Raw genomic sequence first — 26,240 nt, forward strand, 5'->3', positions numbered from 1 at the left:
AGGAAGCATCATTTCTTTTTGTAGCAACAAGCAGAAACATAATGGGAAGGCTTTACAAACTCTACAGCATCCACCTTCTTTTAGACTTGCTCAGTATTGACAGTAGTAAAGCTACACGTGAATATACAGTCCAAGGTATGACAGCTCTGCAGTTAATAAGAGTCAGTGAAAAAGGAGACAGACCTGCGTTAGCAAGACAAGGCAGCTACCTCAGACATTGCCTAGACACAGTTGTTTCATCCTCAGGTTTTGCTTACCTTGAAACAATCAGATTGGTAAATATATATATTTATATATATATATATCCATTGACAAATAGCAACATCTGCATTATCTGGACTATTAAAAGCATACTACAGAGAGGTTTGTGAATCCAGTTACCTTGTGAATAAATTAATAAAAGAGCTGGTCAGAGGCATGAATTAGCAGCATGAAGTCATTAAAACTATGCTTACTAAAATAAAATCTGTTCCAGTGAATAGACTAATTTGAGAAAGGGAAATCTTGTCACAGGCATGTGGGAAGAGAAGTTCTTTCAAAGACAAAGGGGAAGACAGGCAGTCTTGACGAGTGTATCTCACAACAGTCTTACCAAATTACACAAACTGCTTAGTGTCCTTTTTACTAATGAAGCCTTGCACAGCTGCTCAAAGACACAGGCTTTTACCAAATGAATTTGTAAGTCATTAAAATTTTTGCCTGACAGTAATATAGCTGAAGGGAGAAATAGAATGGCAATAGGACAAATCATCTGCATCAAAACCAGTAAAGCTAAGGAATGTTATCATTTTATGTGATGAAGCTACAGCTGTAAAAAAGGAAGATTTTTTTTTTCACAAAGAGAATGGTGAGCGACTGAAAGAGGTTGCCAAGGAAGCCATGTTCAACATCAGGGTGAGCAGAGCTTTAAGCAGCCTGATAAAGTGAGAGATGTCCTTGCCTGTGGTAGAGAGCTTGAACTAAACGACTGCTAAAAGATCCCTTTCACCCCAAACTGTTGTGTGCCAGTCTGGGGCTAAAAGCACTTCTTGCAGGCTGGCAGCCATGGTCCCTCGCAGCTTCTGGCTGGCCGCAAGTCGTGCACTCAAGAAGCTTCCTTCCATACCTATATCACTGCTTCACACTGCAGTTATTGATGAAGTCAGCAAAAATTCTCTGTAATTAAGCTGTACTCTGAAGTTTATTTCCTTCACTGTTATTAGCAAACATGATTATTTTCTGATTAACAGAGACACAAGAGTATCTGCTTTTGTTAAAGTCAATTACTATATTATAAAAATCAGGCATATTTAATATTAAAAACAAATACAGTTTTAAAAAGAGAACAGCCACAGAAGAGACAGTGTTATCATAATGTAAGTTAGGGACAACAATAGACTTTAATTATTGATCAGTCTGGTAGACTACTTAAGAGTAATACTTGATCGCTGAATCTTGTGTAATCATGTGTGTGCTATGACCAGTGAGCAGAAGTTGGACCTAGTTTCACCTGGGAGTGGCAGCATCTTTCTGGCTCACATCTGGCAATTTGGTTTGGAGGAAAGTATAGATATGTGGCCAGATTTTATTAGTTTCTGTTCCAGAGAAGGATTTCAACAGCCCTTTTTTCCTGAGGAAGAAAAAGAAAAAAAATATTATAGAAGTCAAATTGTCTGAGCCTTCCAGGATCCCTACCTCTCTTTCAGATTGCCCTGGACAAAGTATACTAATATATATATGATTTAATGCGAAGATCAACAAGAACATTGTGAATGCAGCTCTACACGCATTAGTGTGTTCTTCAGACAGTGTACTATTGGCCACATCAGTTCAAGAAGCTGGTAACTGTCTACAGGACAATTGATAAGAAGTTATTTGAGGTAAAACATAAGAAGCAGTCAAGCCATACAGCACATCCTACATGGCAGTCATCCAATTAACTGAATTTTAAAGTCAGATCTGAAAAACCTAACCAAGCACAATCAGAATGTTTTTTATTAATTCCAATAGCTAGTTTTACCTGCAGTATATTGTTAGGCCTGTGCCTACAGGCTTGTAAACTTCAGAAAACTACCAGTCAAGAAAAGTTTTCTCAGTCCAGAAGAAATTCTTAGTCTAAAACTGAACCAATCTAAAGATAGAGCTCACGCCTAGTTCTCTACTAAGCAGTTTTCCTAGAGCATAATGAAGGCTGGTAGATATGAAGAGATAAAGGAAGGGACAATTACTTCAGGATGTTCTTAGAAAAAGTCTGTTTATCTAGGTGAGGTAAGACAACAAACCTCTATACAATGATCATGTATTAACCTATTTATTACTAACGTAGATAAAGCAATATAAATAAAGCAGAGCAGACCCGCTTAACACAAAGAGAGACTATTTACAGTTCTCCCCTTCCATGGTGCAAATGGTAGTATTCTCAAACAGCTGGTTGTTCTAAGAGTGCTGCTAGCTTTGTATGTAACAATCCTATTCTTAGAACAGACACTTCTCAATTCTCATTAACAATTTTTATCAGTTTCTTGACCCCTTGTGTATTACAAGGGCTTCTATACATGCAGAAAAATACTGTCAAAATTTCCAAGGGCACTGTCTCTGTTACCCTATTAAATAGACCGACATTGATCAGATCACAAATATAATGCACTGAATAATGCCTAGCATTATGTGTAAAGCGAAATATGGCCGCAATGAAGGGCTCTTGTGCTAAGCTGGCTTCATTTCATGCAGCAGGTTTCATGCAACAGTCAAAATCATACTAATTTTACAACTATTATTTCTTACAAAGGTGGCGAAGATACATTGCTACTCATACCACGTTCATTGTTCTAAGAACTCTATAACTGGATTTTTTCCTTGCTTTGCTAATGTGGAAGAAGGGTAGCATTTTACTACTTACCGATAATATTCTAGAACAGGTTTTGTTTGTGCATCATAAGCCTGCAGCCTCTTGGTAACCGTCTCTGGCTTATCATCATCTCGTTGAACAAGTGGCTCTCCAGTAATGTCATCAATGCCCTAATCATGGTTAAAAGCAAACAGTGATGTATATTTCTGTTTATTTTGTGTATTTTTTATGTTTAAATCATGATCAGATTCCGATTAGTCCAAGTGTAGGTTTCTGCTTATAAAGAGAAGAGCTACCGTCTCTGTCTTACCTGGAACATAAGAAGTCAACTTTCAAGTAAGACATTCAATTACTATAAAAATACTTAAACGGTATTTATAGTGAACATGAGATTATAGTTACTTGATTGATTAGGTCTCTGGAACATTTGCTGAATACTGAAATATGTAGACAACGCCTTCTGATATGGTTTTGGCTGGGATAGAGCTAATTTTCTTCACAGAAGCTCATATGATGCTGTGTTTTGGATTTAAGAGGAAGAAGATGATGGCTGGCAATATGTTCATGCATAAGAGCAAGCAAGCAAGAAGTTAATTTGACCTTAGTTTGATGATAGTGAAATGGAAAATGGAATTCACCATCTTTTAAAGTCACACTGCAGAAGACTTAATATTTAGCAACAGATAAATATTACAGCAAAATATGACATGGAAGCCAACAGAAACGATTCTACAATTCAGTGAGCAGAGGCAGGGGCTTACTTTGTGATAATTCCTTCTCTCGTACACATTCCACCACCAGTTTCTTGAAGGGCTTGAAGTGGTTAGTGTGCTTGTAAGTCTTAACAAGCAGTGATCAAGGAAATCATTGGTCACTGGCATAATGGAAGATACAGGAACCTCACTGAGGATTAAGTAGTGGCTTTAAATGTAACTCCGTAGGTGCACTGAGTTATGCACCTAGTTAGAGAGTGACTCACAGTACAGACATAGGGGACTCTTTGCCCATTTATATATACTAATTAAATCCTTAATGATTTTCATTTTTCCTAAAGGCAAATTTAATCTGACATTTGAAGTGGAAATATTAGTGATCTTCTAAATACAAAGTCTGTTAGGCAACAGAAATGTTCCTTCTTCCTGCTTGTTTGTTGGCAGTCAGTTTCAAGAAACAGTGATAAATGTCAATGCTGAGTAAGCTGCTCTGTTCATTAAGGTGTGAAGAAAACTTGCTCCAGAACATGTCTGATATGAGAGATAGATTTACATGGCCGAATTTGCCTTCTTTATATTATACAATAATTTAAAATATTCAAGGGTTTCTACGTAACATCTGGGCAGGCAACCAAAATAATGCCTTAGTTGCACCTGTTAAGTATTAAGACTGCAATTTTGTATGAACTCTGAAGCCACAGTCTTTTCGTTCTGATGAGCAATTAAGCAGCTGAAATTGTTTCAGAACTGCCAGACAACACAGACAACTGCATTTCATGTGTTCAGCATCATTCCTCAAACTACTTCAAAATGTCATGATATGCTTCCTTCTCTAGTTACGTGATGGGGAAAGTGGAGCATATAGGAGAGCTGTTACAGCTGCAACCCACTCTGCTATGTTTGGTAATTCTCTGTTGCTGCTTGCCTGTGTTGTTTTGCATTTAAAAATAACCATAATTTAAACTCCAGGTTTTAAACTATACTTAAGTGTTTGCAATTGCTCACTTCAAGTGTTTACCTGGTTTTTCAGCAGGCCTCTTTTCCCACAACACTGTAATCTCAAAAGTACAAAGCCTGTCATACTTATAATGCAACTTAATAGAACTTCCAGATAAAGTGGGATGATGAAGCAGGTAAGTTTTTTAGAGTTAAGGATGAAACACAACTAAGTACTTGAAAAAAATTAGGGTAATGATGTATATCCATTATTTTAGCTTATTATTCGTGTTTTATGACACCTCAAGCTTTAAGCTCTTTGTTCTGTGGAGAAGCATCTCATACTACCAAGTTCCTACATCTGATTTTGCAATATGACAACTGTTCCTCTGAAAATACTCATCCTAATTAAATGGTAACACAGGAAAAGCATTAAATGTATAGCTATGACTGGTAATAGTACATTACTTAATGTGCACCTTAGGTACAAAGAATGAGTCCTCTGGAGGATGGGAGACAGCATTTCAGAATGCACAGTTAGCAACTGCAAAGCAGGCTAAGAATATGCCCAGCTCATGTGAAGGTGCACAGGTCTTCCACATCAGTGAATAACAGTAGCTTACAAAACACTATGAGGATCTGGCAGCATGGTGTTTCATTCTGCAGAGCACAAGGATATTGCCCATGAGCTTGAGTTTCTACCAGGGCATACTCCAAGAGACAGTCTTAGCAGAGAGTTTCAATGCTGTTAAGAGATAAAATGAAGCTTTTTCTTCTGAGCTACTCTATTTTGTAATAACATACATAAATATTTTACTACAATTACCAAATGCAGTGCAACATTTATTTAGCACTAGTATCAGTGTATGTATTGCTTACCTGCACTTTGGGAGGACTGAATTCAAGGTTGTAGACTCTGCCACTAGTAGGGTGGATCCACCGTGCAGTGAGACGACATTTTATGGTTTCGAATGGTACATCTAGGTCAATCACAGTGTCTATTTGACACTCTTTATCCAGGGCTTCTGCCTGAGCAACTGTTCTAGGGAAACCTTTGTAAAGGAAAGAACTCAATAAGTATCCAGAGTTAGGAGAATTTGATGGATTTCAACATAAGAGAAACTGCTGGTCAGATAGAAAAAGTGTATTATCATACTGTAAGGGCTGAAGAGACATCAGATTTTACTGATAGATCTTTTCAACACGTTTTTCAGTTTCATGGCACTCTTTAACTTGTTGAATGTCCTCCAGCTTCTGTTTCTTCAGTTCTTTTAGGCATCTTCCCAGAAGTGTAACAAACAGAAGCAAAAATACCCTGTATTCACATGTACTGTGCACCAATTTACTCACAAAAACCCCACACTATATGTATGTTTCAAACAATAAAAGCCATAAGCAGTTCATTCTGAGAGGTACAGAACAATCCACAAACATTTGGGACAGCTCTTATTCCCAGGAAAAGTCTGTCATAAGTAGCTGGTCATAACCTCCCTTGCCTTAAAAACAATGTATCCAGGCAAGAGGGCTGTGAGTACACTGGGGACACAGAAATCTGTCCACTTACCGCTGCCTTTTGCTCATGAATTCTGTGGCTCTAGTGGACTGCATTCAAAGACTCATGTTATTAGTAAATAATGTAATTTAAGGAGAGGGAAAAACTGAGAATAAAAAAAGCTAAACCTGCTACAAAGTCTTTAAGATGAAAAACTAGCCACAAGTTTGATGTTCAAAGCTTCCATAGAACATGCTGTTATATCACAGATTCACTGGAATAACACCTCTACCCCCCAGACTCTTGAACAGTCCCATGCTCTTTAGTTGCTTATAACTTTCATCATACTATACAAGTAATTTTCTCTATGAAGTAAAGTTCTGAAAAGATACAAAGTTAAGAAACTCTTCTTCCCATAATATTGGTTAATGACACCATTGTCCACATAAGGAATTAGTCAAGAATTAGCCCAAAAAAGAAGGGGGAGGGGTGGCTGCAAGTAGGTGTAAAAAATAATCACTTATGGTCTTAAGGCTTATGTGTCTTGTCTACCATAACTTCACAAAGAGAAATTATTTACTCAAGTCAAGCTTTTGCTTATGCCTTAAGGCTGACAGACCTGGTTTGTATCACTGTCATCAACTACCCTCATCCTGTTTCTCTCATGTTCACATAAGCAAATAGAAGTGCTTCTGAATGTTTAAAGCAGAGAGAGAATGGAGACTCCAGCACTGCTCTTATTCCACACTACAGACAAGCTATTCAGCCACTATATATCTTAGTCGTACCACTGGAAATTGAGTCACCCTGAGACTCTGTACTAAGAATCTTCCTCAACAAATCGAAGAGCTTTTACAAATATATTTCATTGGAATTGGCAGTTGCTGCGTGCAGCATTTCCTCAAAAAACAGAAAATAATCTACAATTTATGATAAATTGTGAACAACCTAGAAACACAGAGAAAGGTGCTAATTATTGAGCAGATAAATCTGCAAAGTCCATACCAACATGCACGTGACTCAGACTGTTAGATCTCCTCTGATTTTAGAAGCCATTAGGCTATCACTAGGCAGTGGAAATGTGTATCTGGCTAACATGCATACAAGCTGCTCACCAATTCTATTTAGTTTGACTTGGGTAACCTCAGCTGTTTGTTCTGAGCTGCAGTTAGCAAACTAAAGACTCTGATTAGCAAACTTCAACAGAATACTGTTGATCCAACAGAGCTGTTTATGTCAAAGCTATAGAGCTATCCATTAGTGTAATTCACCAAGCCTCCATATAGAAACAAATGAAAGTTCTGCAGCAGAAGTTTAAAGAAGGCATTAACATTCAGGGGAAATATGTTTATTCTCTCATGCTGTCCACATCATTTTACTAAGTCTTACTTGTTAATAGTCACCAGCGTGGCCAGCTATACAGCTATGTATGCAGATCCACATGGCTGGAACTACATATTCAAAGCACCAGGAGCTAAAGGAAAACATCTGCAGTACATTAGTGGATTAGGTTTCACTGCACTCTTCACTGGAGCGATTAAGCCCTTCTCTTCTCTAGGGTGAAACATAACTAAGAGCAAAGCAAACCAAACAGAAAAGAGAATCCATCCAAAGAGCCCCATCCAAGCCAGCACTGAACACCTCCAGGGATGGGGCATCCACAGCTTCTCTAAGCAAACTATTTCAGCACCTCAACATTCTACAAGTAAGACATTTCCCCCTAATCTCTACATTTCTTCTCTTTCATTAATACCATTCTCCCCTGTCATATTGTCAGACAGTATGAAAAGTCAGTCTCCATCTTTTTATAAGCCCTCTTAAGTACTGAAAGGCTGCAACGAGGTCTCCCCCGAGCCTCCTCTGTACTGAACAAGCCTAGTTCCCTCAGCCTTTCTTCAAAGGACAAGTGCTCCAGCCTTCTGATCAGCCTTCCTCTATGTCTGCTTCAACAGTTCCACATCTTTGTTCTGAGAACCCAAACATGGGTGCAGTACTCCAGATCAGGCCTCACAAGAGCAGGGTAGAGGGAGACAGTCACCCTCTTACTCTGACAGCCAAGCCTCTTGATGGAGCCCAGGATACAGTTGGCCTTCCAGACTGCAAGTCCACAATGCTGACTCATCTTGCTACTCATCCACTGGAACCCCAAAGTCCTCCAGTCCCCATATTCATGTGTGGGAATGTCCCAAACCAAGTGGGCTAGCCCACTTAGTGTATTTGGCCTTGTTAAGCTTAATTCAGTTAATGGGGACTCACTTTTCAAGCTTATCCACTTATCCAAGCTTATCCTTATTATTCTTGATAGCATCTCTTCTGCAAAACTCTTAGTGTCATCTGCAAACTTGCTGACAGTGCACTTTATTCCACTAACAAGGTCGATGATATAGATGTTAAAGAGCACTGGTTCCAAGACTCTGAAGGATCCCACCTGTGCCCAGCCTCTACTTGGACACTGACCAGAACTACTGACCACAGCGCTATGGCTGTGACCATCCAACCTATTTCACACTGTATTGTCCACCCTTCAAATCCATGTCTCTCCAATTAAGAGATAAGGATGTGGTGCTGACCACGTTGCAGGCCTTCCAGAAGTCCAGGTAGGCTACACCAGTTGCCCTTCTTTGATCCACCAATGCTGTCACTTCATTAAGAAGGCTACTGGTCTGCTCAGGCATGATCTGATGCCTTAGTGAAGCCATGCTGGCTGACCAGGATGACCTCTTCATCTCGCATGTGCCTTAACATAGCTTCCACAAGGGTCTGCTCCATTATCTTTCCAGACATAAAGCTCACAGACCTAGCACCCCAGGTCTTCCTCTCTCCCATTTTTAAAAATGAGAGTGGCTTGAAAACCACATCAGCCAGAACACTGGGATGCATGTTATTAGACCCCATAGGCTTGTACATATTCAGTCTCATCAGGTGGTCTCAGACTTTCTTCTCTTACAGTGGAAGGGATTTTACTCCCCAGACCTCAACTGGAGGTTCAGGAACATAAGAAAACATGGGAAGCCTGATGGCCAGCAAAGACCAAGGCAAAGACTACGCTGACTACCTCAGCCTCCTCTTTGCTCTTGCCAGTTCTCTCATTTACTACAGGGAGTATACACTCTTCTTTGTCTAACTCTTCTGAAACAATGTTCTTGTAAAATCCCTTATTTTTCACATCCCTTGTCAAGTTCAGTTTCACCTTCTGCCTTGGCTTTACGGATCCTATTTCTACATGTCCAGACAACATCCTTGTATTCTTTCCAGGCTTTATGTCTCTGCTTCCATTACACATACATTTCTTATATGTATTCCTATCCCTCAGTTTGATCAGTAAGTCTCCACTCAGCCACGCCAGTTTCCTGCCTTCCCACATGATTGCATGTTGCCGGGGCAAGCTGTACTCTCTTCCTTTGTCCCTAAGGACAGCTTCCCAGGGAATCTCATCCAATAATTCCTTAAACAGATGGAATTTCACTCTCCTGAAGTTCAGGATCCTGACTTTGCTCTTTGCCAGGCCCATATTCCTCAAGATCATGAACTCAACCCAGGCACGGTCGCTACAGCCCAGGCTGCCTCCTGTCTTAACCTCTTTAATGATGTCATTGGCATTGATGAGTCTATTAGCATGTCTCTAATTTGTCTGTCTAATGTCTGAACCAGGAAGTTGTTCCCAACAGGCTACAGGAGCCTTCCAGATTGCTTGCACCCCTCCGTGTTGCCTTCCTAGCAGATATTCCAATGCTTGAAATACCCCATCAGGATGAGAGCCTGCAAGCACAATGCTTCTTGTAGTTGAAGCAAGAAGGCCTCATCAGCAGGCTCCCTTTGATCGGGCAGCCTATGGTAAACCCCAGATACACAATACCCTTTACTGGTTTAGTCCCTAATTTTAACCCACAAGCTCTCAACATGATCATGGCTGTTTCTAAAAGAGGAAGGCATCTCTAACACTAAGAGCCCAATATCACGGTTATTCATGTGATGCGAAGAGACAGCTCTGCACAATCTCAGTTTCATAACGTAGAGGGCAATTCCCCCACCCCTCTTTCTTCCCTGCATGTTTCTTCTGAAAAGCCTGTAGCCCTCAATTATAGTGTTCCAGTTGTGTGATTCATCCCACCACATTTCCATGCCAGCAATGAAATCACAGTTTTCTAACTGCACCATGGTTTCCAGCTCCTCCTGCTTAGTTTGCATGCTGCATGTTAATTACATCCTGCATGTCAGCAGGAGCAGAGAGGTGATTGTCCCCCTGTACTCAGCACTGGTGAGGCCACATCTCAATTACTGAGTCCAGTTTTGTTCCCCTCACTGCAAGAAAGACACTGAGGCCCTGGAACATGTTCAAAGGAGGGCAACAAAGCTGATGAGGGGTCTGGAGCACAGGCCTTATGAGGAGAGGCTGAAGGAGCTGGGAATGTTGAGCCTGGAGAAGAGGAGGTTGAGGGGAGACCTTATTGCTCTGTGTAACTTCCTGAAGGGAGGTTGTAGTGAGCTGGGGATTGGCCTCTTTTCTCGTGTCATTGCCAGTCACCCCTATGTTTACAGGAGGTGCTCTTCCACTATCATAATGGGTACACAGGTGAGGCTGTAGTTCCCCAGGTCTTCTATTCCTCCCCCACCCCCCACCCTTTTTCTATTTTCCCCCTAAACTAGGGGTTCTGTTTCCCTTTTTCCAGTCAGGGAGAACTTAACCAGATTGTCATGACTTCTCAAATATGATGGACTGTGGATTAGCAGCTTCATTCACCAGTTTCCTCAAGACTACAGGATACATATCATCAGGTCCCATGAACCTATGCACCTTCAGATTCCTTAGATGGTCTAAAAACTGATCTCCTATGGTATATCCACTGTTCCTCATTCTCCCTGACCTTGCTTTTGCCTTCTGTGAATTAGGCAGTGTAGATGGAGCACTCTCCAGTGAAGACAGGCAAAAAACTGAGTATCTCAGCCTTCATAGCATAGGTAATCTGGTCTCCAGTTTCCTTCCAGAGAGGGCCCACATTTTCCTCAATCTTCCTTTTATTACTAACACAGAGTAATGTGGATGTTTCACTCCCTGTAAGCCAAAAGCCACACCAAGAACTTTTTAGTTTTATCAACTGAGACAAGTTGTGGTTAGAATGTGAAAACACACACATCCACCCTAGACTCTATCTTTGTGATGCACAACCAACTGTACTACCAGGGGCCGGTGTAGCAAGAACCAGTCAGTCCTTGATACTGTGGAAAATGCTATAAGCTTACACTGAAAAATTACCAAACAATTTGGTCTAAGGGAGGCCTTTAAGAACAATGATTTGTTCCTAAGCAATGGTTTTGTTAGTGATTTATTACACATGGCACTGCTGCAGTGCTCCCTTATGCACACTTGGCTTACTGCTGTTTCACATGTTTGACTGCTTTTCTATTTACGTAACTATATAGACCCTTTCTTCAAATGTGTTCCACTCTCCAGGGACTGTTTAAAAAAACAGTTCTCAGTCCATATTTTAAAAAACACCTCTGTTATTGGAGGGAAAATAAGACTTAATAGAATTACCAGTTTTGAAATGCTATTTTTCAGTAAAGGGCCTTTTCAACATATATTAATGCCCTTTTAACACTCTGAAGGCCGCATGCATCCTGTGCTCTTTGCAGCTGAAGGAAGTGGGGCTACCAAATGTTTCAACAAAGCTGGCAACATACAGTGTAAAACACCATGCCTCAAAGTGGCTACCAAAGGCCAGGTATCCACTAGTCAATCAAGCAAACCAAGCTTTATCGTGCTGATTTCCTCTCCTTACATAGTAATATCCGATATGCTAACTTACCATCCAGCAGCCAGTTGTGCTGATCTAGACCTTTTAGCTCATTCAGCATCAGCCGTGTCATGATGTCATCCGGAATAAGCCTTCCTTGATCTATGTAGGACTTGGCAAGGATTCCAACTTCTGTGAAAGTAAGAGGGAGAAGGCATGTCACAGTACCTGTGACCCCCAGCAAGTGAAAAAATGCCAACAACCCTGCAAAAACTTGGCTTTGATCAGGATGGCACAAAGAGTAAAGTTATTAACCAGACAGACCATGTGTTTGCTGAACTTCAAAAACACGATTTTCCAAATATGTATCAGATTAATTTGTTTGGGCTGTGGCTTCACTAATAGCAACAGGGCATTCAGCTTACTTCTAACTCCACAGCCCAAAAATAATTTTACCACTGAGTATTTGAAAAATGCAGATCCAAAAACTAGAATGAGTCCTCAAAACAAGAATGAAGAAACGTAAAGCAACTGAACTCTGTAATGATGCCAGCCCTCGGATTTCCTGCCGAGGAATTTATTTTTTCAGTTTAATGTCTAGTTATTATCCAGTAACTCCACTGGTATTTAAGAGAGCAGCATGCAATGGGACACATATGCCAGAACAAATTTTTATGATTACTAGAGTTACAAGTTGTTTATAGACATTGTAAGCTATTTTATTTATAGGAGTGCGCATCCACTAGTACTCTGCCATGACACTGACTACCCTTTAATAACAGCTGCTTAGCCCACTGGCTTGCTGAGATGCCACCTACACATCACAGATAGAGATATCACACTCTTATTTCACATGCTTTAGCATGCAGCAGGTCATGTAAGTCATGGGTACAGCCAGGAAGAAATCCATTTGCCTTGGCTCTATTCTGAGCACAAAGTCTTTGTGGCCTTAACTTATAAAGCAAATACCTAATTTCATGAGTCATATCAAATAGCACTTAAATTGTTTATTTTTTATTGTGGATCTGCTTAAGTGTTTATTAATGGACAATTCAGATGTAGTTACAGTAAGCTAAACAAGAGGATACGATGGACTGTTATTACTGATACATGATAAGATCACTTCCAGCAGGAAGCAGTAAGAAATGCCAACCTCATCACCCAATGCAGTATTGAAAGGTGTACAGAGTACAATGGCCTTTCTTCTGATAAGGTCAATGAATAGATATCCTCAAGTAATGCAAACAGTACCTCTGATGTGGGAAAAAAAAAAGAAGAAAAAAAAAACAGGAAAAAGGAGAGGAAAGAAAAAAAGGAATAGAAGGAAAATTTCCATTTACTGTGAGTCCATATCTACAGATTGTCTCTGAGAAGTCTGAAAGTAGTTCAAAAACAGGCATGATGCGCTGCAGTCAGGCTCCAAATAATCCTCACAGTGTGGGATCTCAGACATCTGGAGACCCACAGCATGCACACTGGAAAGAAGATGACAGCCAGTCTGGGTACAAAATATCTGTTCTTTTCCATGTGTTACCTCTTAGTAATATCTTTTCTATTATCCCAGTGCACTTAGAACTACGTACTCTGCAAAATGGGTTGGAAAGAAGAATAAATTACATCTAAATAGCTTAATGTGCACTTTATGCCCAAATCTGCTAGATTCAAGCCACAGTATTGTTCTAGCCATAATGATCTAAGAGTAGTATATGCAAGGTGAGCTCAGTAGAAAATGGCTATACCAGCATACTTCATAGATACAGATGAGCATTTGGGTGCAGATAGGTGAAGCATGTGGCAAGTTGTGAGGCACACAGGTCTTATTATTTGAACACTGGAAGAGGAAACACTGCCTCTAACTACAAGGTCCTGATCTTCTAGAGTCAGCTATTGCAGGAGGAAAAAATAATCACAGAGTCATAAAATCGACATGGTTGGAAAAGACCTCCAAGATCATCCTGTCCAATGGTCCACCTACCACCAATATTTCCCCACTAAACCATCTTAGTATAACATTTAAATGTTCTTGAACACCTCCAGGGACCTCAACCACCTCCCTGTGCAGCCTGTTACAGTGTGTAACCACTCTTCCAGAGAAGAATTTTTTCCTAATATCCAGCCCGAATCATGCCTATTAACCTAAGACTTTAATAGTCATGTTATGTGGGATGGAAAGGGTTAGTGATGATTTGTTGGCTTGGTTTGATTTGGTTTAAGCTTGGGTCTGAAACTATTATTGGCATGGCAGTCTTTGGCATTGAAAGGCAACACAGTTTTCTTAGTCATCTAGGCAAAAAACAGGTATTTCTCCTTAAAAGTTTTGCAGAAGATTGGCTTGTCCTAACTGCATACAGCAAACAGACTTCAGCCATTCTCACCCTGCAGGTGGCTTAGCACTGCAGAAACTGTCAGCAACTCTCCACTCTCCAACATAGCATCAACCACAGACTGCTGAGGACACTTGTGCTTAAAAGGACTTTCCAACAAAGACTGCTATCAAAAGACAGCAAATGCTAATAACTGCACCATACAGCAACTGGTAATTACATCTTAATTTCCAAATATTTTAACTGTCCAATTTAACCTTACAGTTCCTAAATAACTGAGTGCTGTAAGACTCCTGCATTATCACCAAAACTCTTTTTTCTTCTTTCCCTCAGCTCCATTCATCCAGGCTCTCTGAACTGCCTCTCATTCCAGCTTAACCCTTTCAGCATCCTCCCCACTTCCTCTGTCTCAATATTCAACTCAAACGTTTGGAAACTGTTTCTGCAAATAGTGGCTTACTTTCAATAAAATTAAGACAGAGCTTCATCTGCAATAAGTCATGAATGGAAAAGGCTGTAGTAGATTCCTTTAAGCTCTGTTATGTAAGTCAGTGAATTTCAGCAGCTCTTGCATCCTCCCCTGGCTTCTCACAACACATTCTGACATTTCCACAGTCCTTAAGAACCTTTAATCTCTCCTGTCCACTGAGATCATTTTTGCTGAATCACTTTTCTTTCCATTGCTCCAGCACACCTTTGTCATATCAAGCAATGGGTATTTATTCTTCTCATACTCCCCTCCGCTCAACTCTGTTTACATTCTTTGATCTTGCTTCCAAAGTACAGTACTTTCCACGAGAACAAAACTATTTCATGGACAGTGTGTTTTCTTTCTCTTCTGGAAAGTCTTCCATTCTCACTGGATCTTACTTAACCTGAAGGTTCATAGCGGTAACAATTTTGGTTCTGTGAACCTCTGTAGAGAACTTACTCTACAAACACACAAAAGTCTGTATGTGATCAGATATGCGTACAGAGGTGCTGCTCCTAGCAAATGTTTAACTCGGAGATACCAACCACAGTGAGGTCAGTCAACCAAGCTAAGGCCATTACACTTGCAGAGCAAACATGGTTTGTGTGAAGATATGTGGAAATCAAAACCAGCTAACTGAATTCATAATAACACATCATTTTTCATTTCCAAGGATGTTTACAAATTTTCAAAACCAATAGTGACAGTTATGTAACTGTGCTACTGCTCTATGGCTGCAAATGAAGGTGGTCCTTCACAACTTCCAGGTGCTGGCACTGACACTCTCACTTTACCACAAGCAGCTGCAAGTGGTTCCTGCAAGATTTTCAGCCCCACCACGAATAAAGGCAGACCTGCAAGCCAGAGGGCGACCTGTCATCAGTAAAAAAACAAAAACAAGAGAGAGTTGCACTGGAAGAGAGCCAGAGATCGAGGCAGGACAACACAGTACGTGTATTAAGGCAAACAGCTTGAACACTTAGCCGGTCCTTTTCGGAACCCCCCGCACTGCGCACACTTCTGCCCACTTCGGGACAAGCTCTTCCGATGAAGGAACAGCGAGGAGCTCCGCGGGCCCACAGCCCACGGACAGGCCCCGTGTGGAGCTCCAGGAAGCGTCCGCGGGAGGGAGGCCGGTGCAGAGCGGGCCCTGGGAGAGCCCAGGGCTGCCGGCGGAGCCACCCCCCACCGCTCACCTGTCTTCTTCTGCATGTTGTCCCTCAGCAGATCTCCGCTGGAGAGGTGCTTCATGCCGAAGTGCTTGATGATCCGTGCCGAGATCGTGCCCTTGCCGGAGCCCGGCGGGCCCATGATGACGGCGCGCAGCAGCGGCGGCGGCGCCATCCCGCAGCTGCCGCCGGGCCCCGCTCGTTGCCGCCGCCGCTGCCGCTTGCAGCTCCCGCGGCCTAGGCCGGGCGGGGCGGGCGGCGGCGAGAAGGAGAGCGGCCTGCGGCGGGACCGCCTTCCCCCGGGCGGTGCCTCGTGCCCGAGCTGGGCTGAGGGCGGCAGGAGGCCGCGGAGTGACGGAGACCGTTCTGCCCGTGACCGTTCTGCTGGTGAAGCAGCTGTCAGCACGGGAGATAGAAGGGAAAGATTTTTATAGGAAGGCACAAAAATAAACCCCATAATATTGATACCCGAGCAAACAGCATTCAAAAGAGAATCTTCAGAGAGCCCTTAGGACAAGCACTGTGACAAAGTAACTTCTCCCTTTCCATCCTATCCCCACCCCTAAAAAGCAGCCGCGTTAAGGAATTACAAGCACTGATGCTTATTACTACCCCCATCGCACCACATTCATACTTATCAAGAAGCCCGTAGGAGAGCATCAGCCCTCCTCCCCCTTCCCCCTTCTTCCCCTCTCCCCTCCAGGACCTCCCTCAGCCTGCCCGTGCTTCAGGAGAACCACTGCAGCTCTCCCTCACCAAGCCCCCAGCCCCTGTCCTGACCATAGGAGTGCCTCTTCCCAACCCTCACCTTGCACTGTTTGAATTTCCCAGATTAGCCTTGAACATGGCTTATTATCTGGCTGTCACCTGGTGATCGTTGGACTGTTGACACATACTGCTGTTATCACTATCCTGCTCTGCTTGCCCCTGCTCAGGTGCCATAAGGTTGTACTATAGTCACTTCAGCTGCTGGCTCGCCCAACCTCTTTCAGCAGCTCTGCTCTTGCTTATCTCTGTAAAACTACTCCAACAGTATGATAGCAGGTAGCCACATTTTTAAAAAGCTGGGGCTGAGCTTTGTTTAAGGTAGTTGAATGTGAACTGCTGCCAGTTGGTCTTCGTTTGAGAACTGCTGTTCCAATGACATCCAGAGGCCTCTTCCCACCAACACAATTCAGTGATTCTCAGCAGTACGCAACACTTTCACTGACACAAACAATTGTACCACTAGTTGAGTTTTCACTGTCACGCCTGCAGCAAGAACAAGCATTCCCGCTAAAGATTATGGAGATGTTGCTACTGGATGTCAACCACCATGAGCATGGAGAGCAGCAGTGAAAAGCAACAGAAAGCAGAACCAGAGACAAAACGCACGTTAATGAAATCCAGCTTTCCTTTTTACAACCTTGTTTAATTCCAATGGTTGTAGAAGTCTTCTGAAATAGCAACAGAAAAACCTTCAGATGGGCATGTGGTATTTAGCAACAGTATAAACAGAACCCAAAAAACTGTCTAGTAAACAAGATGAATAGCCTTAATGTTTAAGTATGAAAGCACTGGCTGAGCACTTAAAAGTATAAGCATCGAGTAAGCCCCATAACCAAACCTGTTATTACCTCTCTTTATTCTACAACGCAGCAGGACAGGAAAAGCAAAACATTCGAAGCTTTACGAGAGTTCCCTGGGAAACATTATAGCCTGCCAATGCAGTAGTTGTATTCACAGGCTGAAACACAATTTGGCAATATAAATGTTAGAAACCATGCTACTTAGTTGCAGTTAAGCATTTCATATAAACTCATGAAAAGCAGACAATTTTTGAGCATTTTTAATACAAATTTGTGGGGAAAGGGAAGCTCTTGAATGAAATAAAGAGATGACAAACACTAGATTTGTCAGTGAGATCACTAAACTTTATCTCCAAAATCACCGTGTATACAAAAAAATGGAAATAATTTATCTATTTGTTAATGAAGGAGCCTGAGGGTCAACTTCCCTGCAGGCACTACTGGACAGTTCAAAGAAAAGGCTCAGAAGACAGCTAAAATAATCACAGTATCAAAAACCATGTAAAAACATGCCTAGATTTCAGAAAGCGTAAGCAAAGAATGGATGGTGGTGGATTGAAAGCCACTTCACACACACAGTCTATTACTAGCATATAGTCTTTGCAGAACAATATGTGGGTAACTACATTATCGAATGTTCATAGTAAAATGAATTATTGTTCCCTTCTCAGCTATCTTTGCCAGAGTACAGCCCTCATCCTAATGGCTTTATGCAACACTTGTCGCATACTGAGAAAAGCAAAAGTGAATAAACAACAGGAGGATCCGTAGCAGTGGGATAGATAATAATTGGTTCGCTAGTTCTTCAGTGCAGTCCTTTAGTTAAACAAAAAAAAACATGCACATGATTTTATTCTGCATAATTTTAACATTCAGACCATGTCATTTGTTTATATTGATTCAGACTAAACTATTCATATCTTAACACAGCAACCAATGCTCAATTAATACAGCCTGCATTGTACTCTGTATTAACCTTTTTCTGCTTACAGGTCAGACGCTTTATTCACACGTGTGGTTTAAACATTTAAGTCTAGACTATATGTCCTTGTGCCCTTAAGTCCTGATTACTGAAGTTTCCCATTTAACTATCACAAGGGATAAAAAGGTATAATCTATCTGCATTTCCTAGTACACAGGAACTCTGACTGCTACACTGCAACACTGAATAAGCTGAAAGCTTAAACTTCCATAATCAGGCCAGGGAAGAAGACACCTTTCTTTGGCAGTATGATAGTGCCAGACCTAGTACCAGTTCGATGACCATGAAGCACATTCCCAGTCTTGGTTATACCACAGCCACTGTACAGTGGCATATAGAAGCATTACTTTTGAAATGACCTACATAAAATACCATCCCCTTAATATTTTACTTAATATGAAAGATATAGAAATGGAAAAGGAATGAAATTATGTGAGTGTTGTACAACACAGTACCCTGAAAAAGCAAGAACAAATAGGGTTAAGCCAATCATGGGTCTTCCAACACTTGCGCATATACTGTATTCACCAAAACGATCGCAGGTGACTCTTAACTACCTTCTTTTTGTATATGAATCCTTAGTGGATTCAGACAAAACACCAACAAATTTCTCACTTAAAGCCACCCTCCTCACAGCCTGGACACAGGCTTGAACATGACATGCAGTAATACTTTCGGTCACTAGATGTCAATAAAGCCACGTCTAAAGATACTGCTGCTCCACCTGGACACCCACTTCTTTTCATTCTGGCAGTGCAAGTACTCATGTTGTAGCACCTTGTTTCCCAGCCTACATTGTTATATCTGAGCTGCATGCGCACCCTATGCTCTTCACTCTGTTTAAAACAGCTAACACTGTACACTACTTGATAAAGTGTGGGAAAATTCAATTCCACAATGACTTGCCTTGCAGTATTTTCATATCTTCTCTATACCTTCCAATGCATCATACATATCAATGGATCAATGCCATCTGCTCATGGTTTCAAAAAACACGATCACTAATAATGTATGTTCCCATTCACTTTTAAATGAACTATTTAGAGCACATAAAATTGGATCACACTGGTCTCGTGTCAGTTAACTCATGATCAAGGCTCTTCATACAGGTCACTAAGCTGAAAGGCCAACAAATGCTGAGACTCTTTTCTTGTCCACGTAACACACACTCTTTAACCTTAGATTGCCTGGCTGTCAATCCAACAACCAAACAGATGCATGCAATAAATTACCAGACATTAGCAAGTAGGTCGAAGGGCCTGGCATTAAAAAGGAGATCACTGAGGAGAATATCAGATTTAAAAGAATCTAATAACAGCTGTATTAAGAAAGGAACCAAGAACAGGGCAAATAAGTAAGGAACAAATCATTATGAATTCAAGAAATGAAAAAAAGTAAAGCTTTGCAAAGAAAAAAAAAAAAAAAAGACAGGAAAGCAGATTTAGGATTAATTTCAGACTAAAAGACAATTTCAAAGTAGATTTTGAGTGTAAGTTTTTCTTTTTTTTTTTTTTTTCCCCGAGTGTTGAATATACTCTGCAACAACCGCCCTCATGCATTGATTGCTGGTTTGGTTTTGTTCTGGGAGGGGGGGGTGGCTCAGATCTTGAAATTATTTCTAAGTATTTGCTGTAGTCCAAATCAAGGAAGTACACATTCCATTTATTTGTGTACCAGTGGCCCTCTTCCAAAGATTGCCAATGGGAATTTAAGAAGCATACCTTCTTCAGCTATTTCCCAAGCTCTATCAGAAACAGTTTATTTGACCTGCCCAGGCACTATGAAGTACCTCCATTCAGGTTAAGTTGAAATTTTTTAGATGAGTCATTCTCCATAAGATTTGATGTTCACTTGTTTGCCCTATCAGTTTTAGAATTGGCCACAAACTCATCTTTCTCAGAATGTAGGAATTCACAAGGTAAAATTCTATTTGATAACCTACTTGTTCAACTGCAAGGCAGGGAATCAAAATTACAATAGAGTATTCTTTATCATCACACGTTTGGCAGCCTCTAATCTTGAGTAGCTTCACATATGCACAGAATGAGGAAGCCTCTGCCTTCTTCACCTAGCTCCCTAAGGAAAGAGATCGACCTTAGATTCCCTTAACCACGCACTGCCTATCCATTAGGCAAAGTAAAGCAATGATTTTCAAACTAGGAACTCTTCAGTTTTTAAAATACCTTGAAAATATTTGTTGAGAAAATACAGAAAAACAATGAAGACCTTTGTGATTAAATCTTTTCAGGGCTAATGGCTACATTTCTGCTGTAGGGGCTAAAAACAGAACACAGGTGTACCTGATGGGACCAGCTGCCTCAGTCAAATAGCTCACAACAGAGGTGGTCTCACTATCTACTCGACCAAATGGGCTACTGGCTTAACCTGCTGCTGAGTTCATCTTATGAAAGCAAAAATATTACTCAAAAATTATAAAAAGGAATGGGATGAATGAGAATCAGAACAAACAAAAGGGATGGATGAGATCAGCAGGCTGGATGAAGAGTAGGATCATTATCTTCAGCAACTGCATTTGTCTGTCTGGATGTTTTACCTACATCCTCAGTAAAAGATAAGCCAACAGGAAACAAGAACAGGAGAATTACACTTCTTGCATTTACCTTTAGGACATGGCTTCCCAGTAGGAAAAGATCATAATGAATATTAGATTGGCTTGTTCATGCTTCTTTCTCATTTCAGAGTAGATCAGTTCCATTACTGAATCTGCAATACAGTTGTAGAAACAGCTGTATGGAAGATGGGGATAGTAAGAGGCCATGGCAAACACACCTCAAACTAGCAATGCCATATTATACTGTGAAACATTGCCTGATTTTAAGCCTACACCAGAAAATGACAAAGCACACTAAACTTCAGAGAAGGCATTTGCAGCAAAATGTAAAACAACCCTTCAATTGCTTTGCTCTGAGTTCTTTGGACTTGAGTGTTGTTCCACAGAGGTTTATAACACTAAGTCCCACCCTTCTTCCTAAATCCATCAATCCATCCCTGTTTTCTTTCTTTATCTGGCAGGTCACAAGAAGCTTTGTCGTAGAGTTGATCCAACAAAACACTAATTCATCAAGGCAACTTTCAGCCACCACAGCTCCCTGAACTGTGCTGCAGATACGTCAAGCAGAAGAAAGGGTATGTGGCAGCCAGATTTCAGATAGCTGAACAATATTATTCTACAACAGCTGTTAGCACACGTGAAAAAAATAAATAAATAAGTAGTTCAGTAAGGATCCCAGATACCAGGAGTAATTTGTACACTGCAATCCCAAACTAAATATTATTACTAGAATTGCACCTAGTATTATTGTTCAGACATAGATATCACAGCTATACAAATAGCTTATAGAGATTTTCTGCATTGAAAAGTGTATGATGTACATTCATACCTGTACTGATGCAGATAGGTAGGGCAAGCATTCTGGATACCATATATTATATATCTTATGTGTAATTGAGCTTTGCAGATAGAACAGGGACATGTTCACAGGTGTAAATTTACTGATTTTCTTCTATCATTTCCTCATGCCATTGTCAAATACCTGGACTCCTGGTAGACACCACTCCTCAAAGGCAGGATGTGCTGATGAAGTCAGCAGTGCTGGGAGGCCTACGTTCCTTTTTGCTTAGCAATCCTGCTCTGCAGCCCAGAAGGCTGTCTGAACAACTGAAGCCATTTATTTTCTAGCTAGGGCTATGTCCCTAGCTGGCTGGACCTCCAGTTCTCACCACCATTGGTACTGGCTTTTTTGGCAGAGAAAGTCTTCAACTTGTAACAATTTGAATATAAAAAATAATTACTGACAAAGCCATACCTCAGGTTCCTACCTTTATGCTATTGTGAATTTAGTAAGAATTATATTTTTCCCAGATATTTTAAAACTAGAGTTAAGTAGTTCTTAGAAGGAATGCTTCATAAGCTTATCATAGACATGAGAAAAACCAAGACAATTTAGTGCTTCAGAATGGGAATTACACATATTCTCTGGGATTATCAACTTACATTTTGGTGAATTTGACTTATACATTAAACTTAAGTTGCCAGTAGATAGCTTACATAGAGCATATCCTAGTTGAAAACAAACTGGTACGTCCTCCTTTGCATAGACAAGTGTTTTCACACATCATTCTGAATTTCCTGCTGACCAGGATTCCGTTCCTTTTTATTTCCCAAGACTTCATTCTGTTAGTACATGAGCTCATATTCTAAGGTGTTCCTCTACAGACCGCACAGCAATGCTATACATGACAGTACTCCAGGCAAACTGCACTAAGATACTTCATTTTTTCTTTTAGTTAAACTCTCTAAAACTGTTACACTATTCCTCCCTTACATTATAGTAATTTTAAACAACTGACAAAAATTCCTACATAAATTTTTCCCCGTATTCTCAAAAATTCATTTAATTTGCTTTACAACAAGCATAATTTACTAGTTATTTCAAAAGTCAGCTACTGAACAGCTAGTTTTAACTACCAGTGTCACACCAATCAAACTACAAAGGACTGAACTTAAAGGAGAGTACCTGCAACAAACCTCTATATAAAATACACAATCTTATTTTCTTGTATTTCAAATCTACTCCAAGATTGAAGTACTGTGTTAGCAGTTGTTTTCTGAACTGTCAACCTTATCCCTACTAACCTCCCTTTACAAGATTTCTATAAGATAACAACAGCCTTTTCCTCTCTCTTACAGCTCCTTTTAATGAAGCCGTGACTTATTTACGGAAAGTGATAACTAACACAAAGAATAAACAGTTTCTGTGCAGTATTGCTAGTTCTTCGCTGCTTATAGAGATGAATGAAGAATGGGAAAATATACTGTAGATAGTAAAACCACCAGCACTTCAGGGCACATTAAGGAAAAAAAAAAAATAAATCTGAGAAACATGATAATTACAAAAAAACAGCCTATCATTTAAATAGCACAGATCTATTTGAAACAGATTTCATCTTTGTAAATAACAGTTGATCCTAAAATCTCTTGACCTGGACAGCAATACTTAAAGAGAATTAAAACGAAAAAAAAAAAAGAATTTCTAAATGATGTTAAAGTACTGCAGCTTCCTAATGATGTCAGAATGGCTCAATTTTGAACCTACAAGGTCTGATCACTACAAGCAATTGACTTTTTTCCATGAGCCTCTTCAAAATGATAAATGCATCTCAGGTTTCTGTTTATTCTGTTTTTAACTAGCATTCCAGCATTGAACAATTTGCTTTAGCTAGAGATGTTAAGGCTTTCAGAATGACTGTATTTTCAACATAGGAGAACTGACACATCCTACAAGGAGGGGCTGAGTGAGCTTTGACTGTTCATCTTGGAGAAGGCTCAGTGGGGATCTCATTAATGTACATAAATACCTGAAGGAAGGGTGCAAAATGGATGTAGCCAGGCTCTTTTCAGCAGTGCCCAGCCTCAGTACAAGAGGCAACAGGCAAAAACTGAAACACAGGAGGCTCCACTGGAATGTCAGGAAACACTTCTTTACTGTGCAGGTGACTGAGTTCTCCCCCAGGAAGATCTTCAGAAGCCACCTGGACATGGTCCTGGGCATCATGCTCTAGAGTCCCTGCTTGTGCAGGGATTGGACCAGATGGACCCAGAGGTCCTTTCCAACCTCATCCATTCTGTGGAAGTATGAAAAATAAATGCAAATGTACAATAAAAAAAAAACATTTGTAGGCTTAGAAGTAGAATAAGTCACAGAGCTGAATGTTAAAATATGGGAGTTATATAATACAATAATATATATTACATTTATATATAACATATTGTATATTATATTTCTTTTTTGTATGTATGTATACATAGTTTAAGATTATTTCATACAGAAACAAATATATGATTTGGGATACAAGCTTACTGCAAGATTCAGTAATAATCCAAATCTAACCATATAAAATTGTCCATTTCACAACATGAAACTCCACAGGTAGATCACTGCAATGCAATTTCCATTTTCTTCTGTGTTAACCCAAGTAGGCAGCCAGACACCACACATTCACTTGCTTACTCCCTCTGCCTGGTGAAAGGAAAAAGAGAATCAGAAAGGTAAAAGTGAGAAAATTTGTGGGTTGAGATAAAGACAAATTTATAGATAAAGTAAAAGCCAGACATGCAAGCAAAGCAAAACAAGGATTTAATTCACCAGTTCCCATTGACAGGTAGATGTTCAGACACAATCCAGAAATGCAGGGCTTCATCACATCTGAAAGTTATTTGGAAAGACAAAAACCACAACTCTGAAAGTCCCTCCTTTCTCCCTCTCCCCAGTTTTTACTGCTGAGGATGATGCTACACAGTACGAAATACCTCTTTGGTCAACGGGGGTCAGCTGCTCTGTCTGTATCACCTCCCAGCCCATCATGAACCCCCATAAATAACATAAATAACAGAAAATACTCTGACTTTGTGCAAGTGCTCTTCAGTAATATCCAGAACATCACTGCATTATCAAGAATGTTTTGGTCACAAATCCAAAATACAGCACTACATGAGCTATTCTATCCAAGCCAATAACAGAACAGCTACCACTAAAACCAAATTTCTATTTTGAGGACTGTAAGTAGCCAAACTGTGATAGATTGTTATAAGTAGCTTGCAGGTCAGTTTATCTAAATAACAAATGACCTTTATACCCACTGATAAAAAAAGCTGAGTTATTACCAAGCAGCTAATAAAAGGATGTATTTCTTGCAAAGTGTCCTGATAGTGGCAATAAATAAATAAATAAATAAATAAATGGTTCTGTATCTGGAAAGCAGCTCATTCAGAAGATATTGAAGTGTTATTGGTTTGTATGGAAAACATTCAGATCATTTCTGTTTGTAGTCATATATACTCATGGTACGTGGTCCATCACTGGAAGGACATCCAGAACAAAACAGGATTTCATTTTTCTCTAGACCTCCTGGGTCTCTGCACTCACAAAGCTGCTTCAGTTTAGCTCAGGGGCTATTTCATCTTAATTCACCCAAATATCAGGTAGTAATACTAAGTTTAAACTCCACTTTTGCCATCTTTCTAGGTGTATCTTTTGAGCTGCTGTATACTCCTAGAGGGTGTTCAAGGCACAGACAAAAACTGGAACACATCTATTGAGTACAGAAATATGTCAATATTTTCTCTAGGAGAAGAAGAGAACACTGAGAACACACATGAAAATCAGAAATAGCATTGCTTCCTACAGCCCATGTTTCTCACTGGGGGGTCCTATGTTCGTCAACAGGCATTAATGGTCCTCAGCATCTCCACCAGCAGGCTCCCACTCACTTGGCTCCCATTAAGCTCAGGTCCTGAGGGCTTTTGTTCCTTGCCTCAACTACACTGTAGGTTTAAATACTTCCAGATGCATTCCCTGAGGGGATACCAGTCCTGTCCCATCTCCTGGATGGGCCCCTCAGACCTCGGGTACAGGTTTATCTTTAGCCCCATCCACTGCTCTTCATAACTGGATCTGCTAGATGGATCCCAGGTCTGACAGATGGCTGTCAATGGACCCCACCCCTGTTCTGTGCTCTGGTCAGTGAGAGCACGACCTGCCTGTGCAGCTCCTGAAAGCCCTCAGCTGCTCCCTGTAACAGTCTGACTTTGCTCACAGCAAAGCACAAACTGTATTAACCAGGGATGAGAGCTAACATGAGTTTTGGCACATGAGGAGACACAAAGCAGAACACATTCGTGGAAAACACCCTCTCTTGTGGGCCTCCTCCAGCTCAGGATATGAGATCACTCTTGTGTGTTTTTAGCTCCCTGCCTCAACACAAGAAACTTCTTCCTCCATAGACATGAATGTATCCCAGCAATCAGCCCTGTTACCCACGCTGTAACCTGCACTTCTCTCAAACACAGCCTGAAAGCTTTGCTCAGCCCCCTGTGTGAGACCAGTTGGACCCAGTCGGTGTAGATACGAGAAGATCAGGAATCTCAAGCGGTTCTTTCATTAATTCTTAAGACAGACAGCAATAAGTTACTTATAAATAAATAAATAAATTGAATGAACA

The 26,240-nt window shown here is 40.7% G+C and overlaps 2 protein-coding genes across 5 annotated transcripts in view; one reads left to right on the forward strand and one right to left on the reverse strand.

The window, feature by feature from the left end:
• Window positions 1-23,906, forward strand: part of CDC37L1 (cell division cycle 37 like 1) — a 34,896-nt gene extending 10,990 nt beyond the window's left edge. Inside the window, exons 7-8 of one of the 4 annotated variants that reach the window (XR_001551976.2) lie at window positions 14,086-14,239; window positions 14,361-15,659. Coding sequence is in view for 3 of the 4 variants with exons in the window: in XM_015848908.2 (XP_015704394.1) it covers window positions 21,252-21,332 (81 nt within the window). In the remaining variant the exon portion in view is untranslated. Of the gene's footprint in view, window positions 1-14,085; window positions 15,662-21,251 lie in introns of those variants that run through there. The other 3 variants (XM_015848908.2, XM_032441143.1, XM_015848909.2) reach the window with 3 other exon arrangements.
• On the reverse strand, window positions 1,157-16,237 carry AK3 (adenylate kinase 3). Its single transcript, XM_015848906.2, has 5 exons — window positions 15,696-16,237; window positions 11,776-11,895; window positions 5,356-5,528; window positions 2,879-2,997; window positions 1,157-1,609 (listed from the first exon to the last, which is right to left on the reverse strand). The coding sequence occupies exons 1-5, from the start codon at window positions 16,123-16,125 to the stop codon at window positions 1,486-1,488; spliced, it is 966 nt and encodes a 321-aa protein (XP_015704392.1). The 5' UTR covers window positions 16,126-16,237; the 3' UTR covers window positions 1,157-1,485.
• Window positions 23,907-26,240: the final 2,334 nt, after the last annotated feature.

Source organism: Coturnix japonica, chromosome Z, assembly GCF_001577835.2.
Source record: "Coturnix japonica isolate 7356 chromosome Z, Coturnix japonica 2.1, whole genome shotgun sequence".
Lineage (NCBI taxonomy): Eukaryota > Metazoa > Chordata > Aves > Galliformes > Phasianidae > Coturnix > Coturnix japonica.